Below are 10,000 nucleotides of genomic sequence, written 5' to 3' on the forward strand. Positions count from 1 at the left end.
GAGGAGGGAGAGATGGAGGCTAGGAGAGGAGGAGGGAGAGATGGAGGAGAGAGGAGGGAGAGATGGAGAGGAGAGGAGGAGGGAGAGAGGGAGGAGAGGAGGGAGAGAGAGAGGGAAGGAGAGGAGGAGGGAGAGAGGAAGGAGAGGAGGAGGAGAGAGGGAGGAGAGGAGGAGGGAGAGAGGGAAGGAGAGGAGGAGGGAGAGAGGGAAGGAGAGGAGGAGGGAGAGAGGGAGGAGGGAGGAGAGGGAAGGAGAGGAGGAGGGAGAGAGGGAGGAGAGGAGGAGGAGAGAGGAGGCTAGGAGAGGAGGAGGGAGAGAGGAGGAGGGAGAGAGGAGGAGAGGAGGAGGGAGAGATGGAAGGAGAGGAGGAGGGAGAGAGGGAAGAGAGGAGGAGGGAGAGAGGGGAGGAGAGGAGGAGGGAGAGAGGGAAGGAGAGGAGGAGGGAGAGAGGAGAGGAGAGGAGGAGGGAGAGAGGGAAGGAGAGGAGGAGGGAGAGAGGGAAGGAGAGGAGGAGGGAGAGAGGGGAGGAGAGGAGGAGGGAGAGAGGGAAGGAGAGGAGGAGGGAGAGAGGAGGAGGGAGAGGAGGAGGGAGAGGAGGGAGAGAGAGAGGGAAGGAGAGGAGGGAGAGAGAGAGGGAAGGAGAGGAGGAGGGAGAGAGGGAAGGAGAGGAGGAGGGAGAGAGGGAAGGAGAGGAGGAGGAGAGAGGGAAGGAGAGGAGGAGGGAGAAAGGAGATGAGGAAGGTGTAGGAAGCGGGGTCTGGCCTAACTTCCGGCTGATTGTGCCCTGCCATTGTAAGAGAAGGTGTTTCCTGTAGGGAGCTTAGCCGGTCATGCAGACCTCTGGACCATTGTCTGGAGGGGAGGGAGGGAGGGGAGAGAAGGAAGGAGGATGGAGGGAGGGAGTGGGGGAGGGAGGAGGAGGCGGGGAGGATGGAGAGAGAGAGAGAGAGAGGAGGGGGAGGGAGGGAGAGAAGGCAGGAGGGAGGGAGAGAGAGGAGGATGGAGGAGGGGGGAAGGGAGGAGGAGGCGGGGAGGATGGAGGGAGGGAGAGCGAGGGAGAGGGGGAGGGAGGGAGAGAAGGCAGGAGGGAGGGAGAGAGAGAGGGCGGAGTTAGAGGGGGGCGGGAGGGAGAGAAGGCAGGAGGGAGGGAGAGAGAGAGGGCAGAGGGAGAGGGGGGCGGGAGGGAGAGAAGGCAGGAGGGAGGGAGAGAGAGAGAGGAGGAGGGAGAGGGGGGCGGGAGGGAGAGAAGGCAGGAGGGAGGGAGAGAGAGAGAGGAGGAGGGCCGGACGGACGGGGTATAATTAGGACAGCTCTTGTCTGGTGAAGTGTCTGGACTGATCTGGAAGAGAGACTGGTGGTAAGAGGGGATGGAAACGGGGTTGGGGTTGGAGAGAGGGAGGAGGGGGATGTGGGGAGAGGGATATAAGGGATTTGGGTTAGCTGCTGTTGAGACCCTGCTGTCCAGCCGTACCCTTCCTGATGACCTCACAGCAGCATCGTATTTGGTGTACTTCAAGCACGCTCAGAATCATAATACCCACTTCTCTAATTACCTATTAGACTACCAAATAGGAATCAGTGGAACATACAGAAAATCATTATACTAACTACAGTGTAAAGCACTGAGGAACTCCATTCTCCCTCTAGTGTAATTTACTGTAGAGGAGTGACAGTTACAATGGGTTATACAGAGGTATATAAAGACCTTAAGAAGACTACATTTACAATGGGTTATACAGAGGTATATACAGTGATGGAAAAAGGTATTTGATCCCCTGCTGATTTTGTATGTTTCCCCACTGACAAAGAAATGATCAGTCTATAATTTTAATAGTGAGAACCAGAATAACAACAAAAAAATACAGAAGAATGCATGTCAAAAATGTTATAAATTGATTTGCATTTTAATGAGGGAAATAAGTATTTGACCCCTCTGCAAAACATGACTTAGTACTTGGTAGCAAAACCCTTGTTGGCAATCACAGAGGTCAGACGTTTCTTGTAGTTGGCCACCAGGTTTGCACACATCTCAGGAGGGATTTTGTCCCACTCCTCTTTGCAGATCTTCTCCAAGTCATTAAGGTGTCGAGGCTGACGTTTGGCAACTCGAACCTTCAGCTCCCTCCACAGATTTTCTATGGGATTAAGGTCTGGAGACTGGCTAGGCCACTCCAGGACCTTAATGTGCTTCTTCTTGAGCCATTCCTTTGTTGCCTTGGCCGTGTGTTTTGGGTCATTGTCATGCTGGAATACCCATCCACGACCCATTTTCAATGCCCTGGCTGAGGGAAGGAGGTTCTCACCCAAGATTTGACGGTACATCGTCCCTTTGATGTGGTGAAGTTGTCCTGTCCCCTTAGCAGAAAAACACCCCCAAAGCATAATGTTTCCACCTCCATGTTTGACGGTGGGGATGGTGTCTTGGGGTCATAGGCAGCATTCCTCCTCCTCCAAACACAGCGAGTTGAGTTGATGCCAAAGAGCTCCATTTTGGTCTCATCTGACCACAACACTTTCACCCAGTTGTCCTCTGAATCATTCAGATGTTCATTGGCAAACTTCAGACGGGCATGTATATGTGCTTTCTTGAGCAGGGGGAGCTTGTGGGCGCTGCAGGATTTCAGTCCTTCACGGCGTAATGTGTTACCAATTGTTTTCTTGGTGACTATGGTCCCAGCTGCCTTGAGATCATTGACAAGAACCTCCCGTGTAGTTCTGGGCTGATTCCTCACCGTTCTCATGATCATTGCAACCCCATGAGGTGAGATCTTGCATGGAGCCCCAGGCCGAGGGAGATTGACTGTTCTTTTGTGTTTCTTCCATTTGCGAATAATCGCACCAACTGTTGTCACCTTCTCACCAAGCTGCTTGGCGATGGTCTTGTAGCCCAATCCAGCCTTGTGTAGGTCTACAATCTTGTCCCTGACATCCTTGGAGAGCTCTTTGGTCTTGGCCATGGTGGAGAGTTTGGAATCTGATTGATTGATTGCTTCTGTGGACAGGTGTCTTTTATACAGGTAACAAGCTGAGATTAGGAGCACTCCCTTTAAGAGTGTGCTCCTAATCTCAGCTCGTTACCTGTATAAAAGACACCTGGGAGCCAGAAATCTTTCTAATTGAGTGGGGGTCAAATACTTATTTCCCTCATTAAAATGCAAATCATTTTATAACATTTTTGACATGTGTTTTCCTGGATTTTGTTGTTATTTTGTTGTTATTCTGTCTCTCACTGTTCAAATAAACCTACCATTAAAATTATAGACTGATCATTTCTTTGTCAGTGTGCAAACGTACAAAATCAGCAGGGGATCAAATACTTTTTTTCCCTCACTGTAAAGACCTTAAGAAGACTACAGTTACAATGGGTTATACAGAGGTATATAAAGACTACAGTTACAATGGGTTATACAGAGGTATATAAAGACTACAGTTACAATGGGTTATACAGAGGTATATAAAGACTACAGTTACAATGGGTTATACAGAGGTATATAAACACTACAGTTAAAATGGGTTATTCAGAGGTATATAAAGACTACAGTTACAATGGGTTATTCAGAGGTATATAAACACTACAGTTACAATGGGTTATACAGAGGTATATAAACACTACAGTTAAAATGGGTTATTCAGAGGTATATAAAGACTACAGTTACAATGGGTTATACAGAGGTATATAAACACTACAGTTAAAATGGGTTATACAGAGGTATATAAACACTACAGTTAAAATGGGTTATTCAGAGGTATATAAAGACTACAGTTAAAATGGGTTATACAGAGGTATATAAAGACTACAGTTAAAATGGGTTATTCAGAGGTATATAAACACTACACTTACAATGGGTTATACAGAGGTATATAAAGACTACAGTTAAAATGGGTTATACAGAGGTATATAAAGACTACAGTTAAAATGGGTTATTCAGAGGTATATAAACACTACACTTACAATGGGTTATACAGAGGTATATAAAGACTACAGTTAAAATGGGTTATACAGAGGTATATAAACACTACAGTTACAATGGGTTATTCAGAGGTATATAAAGACTACAGTTACAATGGGTTATTCAGAGGTATATAAAGACTACAGTTAAAATGGGTTATACAGAGGTATATAAACACTACAGTTACAATGGGTTATACAGAGGTATATAAAGACTACAGTTACAATGGGTTATACAGAGGTATATAAAGACTACAGTTACAATGGGTTATACAGAGGTATATAAAGACTACAGTTACAATGGGTTATACAGAGGTATATAAAGACTACAGTTACAATGGGTTATACAGAGGTATATAAACACTACAGTTAAAATGGGTTATTCAGAGGTATATAAAGACTACACTTACAATGGGTTATACAGAGGTATATAAACACTACAGTTAAAATGGGTTATTCAGAGGTATATAAAGACTACAGTTACAATGGGTTATACAGAGGTATATAAACACTACAGTTACAATGGGTTATTCAGAGGTATATAAAGACTACAGTTACAATGGGTTATTCAGAGGTATATAAACACTACAGTTAAAATGGGTTATACAGAGGTATATAAAGACTACACTTACAATGGGTTATACAGAGGTATATAAAGACTACACTTACAATGGGTTATACAGAGGTATATAAAGACTACACTTACAATGGGTTATACAGAGGTATATAAAGACTACAGTTACAATGGGTTATACAGAGGTATATAAAGACTACACTTACAATGGGTTATACAGAGGTATATAAAGACTACACTTACAATGGGTTATACAGAGGTATATAAAGACTACAGTTACAATGGGTTATTCAGAGGTATATAAAGACTACAGTTACAATGGGTTATACAGAGGTATATAAACACTACAGTTACAATGGGTTATTCAGAGGTATATAAACACTACAGTTACAATGGGTTATACAGAGGTATATAAAGACTACAGTTACAATGGGTTATACAGAGGTATATAAACACTACAGTTACAATGGGTTATTCAGAGGTATATAAAGACTACAGTTACAATGGGTTATACAGAGGTATATAAAGACTACAGTTACAATGGGTTATACAGAGGTATATAAAGACTACAGTTACAATGGGTTATACAGAGGTATATAAAGACTACACTTACAATGGGTTATACAGAGGTATATAAACACTACAGTTACAATGGGTTATTCAGAGGTATATAAACACTACAGTTAAAATGGGTTATACAGAGGTATATAAAGACTACACTTACAATGGGTTATACAGAGGTATATAAATACCTTAAGAAGACCGAGAAAAGGAAGTGAAGTTGTTGATTTCAATGAAAGGAGGAAATGCTGCTTTATTAAAATGTTTTCTCTAACAATCTTCTTCCCCCGCCCTTTCCCTATCTCTCTGTTTCTCCTCTCTCTTTCCTTTCTTTCTCTCTCTCTAGCTGAGAAGGTGTCATCACTGGGGAAGGACTGGCATAAGTTCTGTCTGAAGTGTGGCCGCTGTAACAAAACCCTGAACGCAGGAGGACATGCTGAGGTGAGATGTGGGTCTGAAGGCTCACACACATAGGATCAGTATACAGACGTAGGATCTTAATTTGAGCCAGTTTGTTACAGCAGGAAAATAATCCGGCAGCAACAGGAAATGTGAATTATTATGTGGATTATAATTCATGAACATTTTTGTAGGGGTTGATACATATTTCGGAATGGAAAATCAAGTCTGCAATTTCAAAGTGGAAATTACAAACTTTAAGATGCAACATCTGTAGATCCACCTGGTATAGCTTAATGGTAAAATCTCATGTTTTTTTTAACTAGGCAAGTCAGTTAAGAACAAATTCTTATTTACAATGACGGCCTACCCCGGCCAAACCCGGATGACGCTGGGCCAATTGTGTGCCGCCCTATGGGGACTCCCAATCATGGCTGGTTATGATACAGCCTAGATTCGAACCAGGGTGTCTTTGTTGACGCCTCTAGCACTGAGATGCAGTGCCTTAGACCGCTGCACCATTTTACTCCGTTAGACAGCCATTCTAGCTTCTATCTCCACCATGTCTGTGTGTTATAGTGAATATACTGTATATCTCCTCCACACATGCTGGTACTGTACGTGACTGTGAAACTGCACTGCTTCCTGGATCAGAACAGGCTTTTTCATGACCTTCTATTTTCACCATGTCTAAGTGTTATAGTGGACATCTCCTCCTGTGTGAAACAGCACTGTCCCTGGATCAGAACAGATCAGGAAAATTGGACATCTCCTCCTGTGTGAGACAGCACTGTCCCTGGATCAGAACAGGGATAGTGGACATCTCCTCCTGTGTGAAACAGCACTGTCCCTGGATCAGAACAGAACAGGGATAGTGGACATCTCCTGTGTGAAACAGCACTGTCCCTGGATCAGAACAGAACAGGGATAGTGGACATCTCCTGTGTGAAACAGCACTGTCCCTGGATCAGATCAGAACAGGAAGAAATGAAGGATGGGAATTCTGCATCTTTTTTACGACACAAACTCAATTTCCCCCCAGACCAGACCTCAGTCGTCACTAGATACTAGATGTTGACCTGTCCTGGGTTATTTCCTCTCTATAAAGGATTACATCATACATGTTAAATGTCCTCCGTCCTCGCCACAATTTCCCTCCAGACCCCAGTAGTAGATTAGCCTGGTCCCAGATCGGTTTGTGCTGTATAACCAACTGCAATACAGCACAAACACATCTGGGACTAGGCTATAACCAACTCCAATACAGCACAAACACATCTGGGACCAGGCTATAACCAACTCCAATACAGCACAAACACATCTGGGACCAGGCTATAACCAACTCCTATACAGCACAAACACATCTGGGACCAGGCTATAACCAACTCCTGTACTGCACAAACACATCTGGGACCAGGCTAGTATCTGTGACCAGGCTAGTATCTGTGACCAGGCTAGTATCTGTGACCAGGCTAGTATCTGTGACCAGGCTAGTATCTGTGACCAGGCTAGTATCTGTGACTAGGCTAGTATCTGGGACTAGGCTAGTATCTGTGACCAGGCTAGTATCTGGGACCAGGCTAGTATCTGGGACCAGGCTAGTATCTCTGACCAGGCTAGTATCTCTGACCAGGCTAGTATCTCTGACCAGGCTAGTATCTGTGACCAGGCTAGTATCTGGGACCAGGCTAGTATCTGGGACCAGGCTAGTATCTGGGACCAGGCTAGTATCTGTGACCAGGCTAGTATCTCTGACCAGGCTAGTATCTGGGACCAGGCTAGTATCTGGGACCAGGCTAGTATCTCTGACCAGGCTAGTATCTCTGACCAGGCTAGTATCTGGGACCAGGCTAGTATCTGGGACCAGGCTAGTATCTGGGACCAGGCTAGTATCTGGGACCAGGCTAGTATCTGGGACCAGGCTAGTATCTGGGACCAGGCTAGTATCTCTGACCAGGCTAGTATCTGTGACCAGGCTAGTATCTGTGACCAGGCTAGTATCTGTGACCAGGCTAGTATCTCTGACCAGGCTAGTATCTGTGACCAGGCTAGTATCTGGGACCAGGCTAGTATCTGGGACCAGGCTAGTATCTGGGACCAGGCTAGTATCTGGGACCAGGCTAGTATCTGGAACCAGGCTAGTATCTGGAACCAGGCTAGTATCTGGGACCAGGCTAGTATCTGGAACCAGGCTAGTAGTGGGTGCTGCCAGACGTGGCCTGGGTTGTTTAATCTCTCTATATGTTACATGTCCTCTAGTCCGTCCTCTCCAAGGACAGCATGTCCCAAATCCGCCCTGCGGCCCTAGACGGCAATGACATGGTGATAACCTGGCCGTGGTCTGAAAAGCCTGTAGCCTATCGTCATGGAAACTGAAGGGCGGGTTCATGTATGGGGGGTTATTGGTGTACTATAACGCTATTAGACAACAAGGACTGTAGCCAGTGTGATATATGCTGTGAAGAGATACCACTTTCAGGCCCAGTAAATCGCATATCTCCTGTGAGGAGATGCCACTTCCAGGCCCAGTAAATCGCATATCTCCTGTGAGGAGATGCCACTTCCAGGCCCAGTAAATAGCATATCTCCTGTGAGGAGATGCCACTTCCAGGCCCAGTAAATCACATATCTCCTGTGAGGAGATGCCACTTCCAGGCCCAGTAAATCGCATATCTCCTGTCAGGAGATGCCACTTCCAGGCCCAGTAAATCGCAAATCTCCTGTCAGGAGATGCCACTTACATCCTATCTCCTCACCTCCTCCTCAACTGTATTGGAGGAGAGTATCCAAGGTCCCTCCCTCCCCTCGAACCTCCTCCAATCCATTTTGCGAAAGCGGCGAGGTGAGAAGTGGAGGAAAGATGAATTAGGACTGGACTGAATGTCTGCTCTCTGGTCTAGACCCTGATGATCCTCCTACTGGCTGGCTGACTGACTGACTGGCTGACTGGCTGGCTGGCTGGCTGGCTGGCTGGCTGACTGGCTGGCTGGCTGGCTGGCTGACCTAGGCCACTCTGTTGTTACGTCACCACTGTCTCCTCTTCTGGACGATGGTCTGGTATCTGTCCCAGGCCCTGATCCCTCTGCTGCCTGGCTGCCTGTCCAGTCTGTTACATGACTGTTTGATTTGACCACTAATCCGTAATCCTCCAACCAAAACCATTCTCCTGAACAGGACCCGGATGTGAGGCGTTTGGTTTGATCCCCACTTTCCATTCTACCATGTCTGTGTGTTGCATCTACACCATATGTCCAAACGTCATTGTAACTAGGAGACCAGGACTGTTGATTTATCAGACTCTCTTTCTCAGGAGGCTGTGGTGTTTTTCTGTCTCAGCCTCTCTCTCTTCCACACACAATCCAATAACCATTTTTTTTCCCAAAAATGCATGAGTCTGGCTAGAAAAGGGATATTGCCAAGATATGGTTGTTAGTCTTGTGTTTTAGACTTGTTATTTACTCCCTGTCTGTCATTCTCCTCTTCTTTATTCCCTTTACACAGCACGATGGGAAGCCCTTCTGCCACAAACCATGCTATGCTGCCCTCTTCGGACCAAAAGGTGCAGTACACTTGTATGTCTGTCCAAAGCCCAGTGGTTAAAACGATCTGAAGATCTTCAAACTGACTTCCTGATAACCTCCAGTTTGATTGTACTGTTTAGAAACACAGTGTTGTGTAGTAAGCAGATGGGCTGAACCACAGCCATATGTTATGATTGTTAAATGTTTCTAATATGAAATAATATATATATATATATATATATATATATATATATATATATATATATATATATATATATATATATATAACCTATGACCTCTGTAGGTGTAAACATCGGTGGAGCAGGGTCCTATGTGTATGAAGCCCCCCTCAACAATAGCCCGACCCCTACTGATGTGGACGCCCCCCCCAAGCCTGAGAAGGCGGCGTTGGCACCCAGGGCTCCTGTCAAAGGTACATGCTACGTGTGCGCGTTCTTTCGCGCATGTTTACATGTGTCCACGTGCGTAAGTGTTGACGTGGGAAAAGATGTGAAATAGTGGAAGTAGCTGCCGAAGGAGCTGACTTTGTTAAAAAGGATTAGCAGACTCTGTGTTGTCTTCCTGCTGACTCAAGCCCTTCTATACAGGCCCTTCTATACAGGCCCTTCTATACAGGCCCTTCTATACAGGCCCTTCTATACAGGCCCTTCTATACAGGCCCTTCTATACAGGCCCTTCTATACAGGCCCTCCTATACAGGCTCTACTATACAGGCCCTACTATACAGGCCCTACTATACAGGCCCTACTATACAGGCCCTACTATACAGGCCCTACTATACAGGCCCTACTATACAGGGCCTTCTATACAGGCCCTTCTATACAGGCCCTACTATACAGGCCCTTCTATACAGGCCCTTCTATACAGGTCCTTCAATACAGGCCTTTCTATACAGGCCTTTCTATACAGGCCCTTCTATACAGGCCCTTCTATACAGGCCCTACTATACAGGCCCTACTATACAGGCCCTACTAT

The 10,000-nt window shown here is 45.8% G+C and overlaps 1 protein-coding gene across 1 annotated transcript in view; it reads left to right on the plus strand.

Annotated features, from left to right (window-relative positions):
* The window catches only part of LOC115162028 (cysteine-rich protein 2), a 30,347-nt gene that overhangs the window by 15,973 nt on the left and 4,374 nt on the right, over positions 1-10,000 (plus strand). The window contains exons 2-4 of the mRNA XM_029712947.1: positions 5,431-5,525; positions 8,985-9,042; positions 9,309-9,437. Coding sequence (XP_029568807.1) covers positions 5,431-5,525; positions 8,985-9,042; positions 9,309-9,437 — 282 coding nt within the window. The remainder of the gene's footprint in view (positions 1-5,430; positions 5,526-8,984; positions 9,043-9,308; positions 9,438-10,000) is intronic.

The sequence above is a fragment of the Salmo trutta genome, chromosome 25, assembly GCF_901001165.1.
Source record: "Salmo trutta chromosome 25, fSalTru1.1, whole genome shotgun sequence".
Lineage (NCBI taxonomy): Eukaryota > Metazoa > Chordata > Actinopteri > Salmoniformes > Salmonidae > Salmo > Salmo trutta.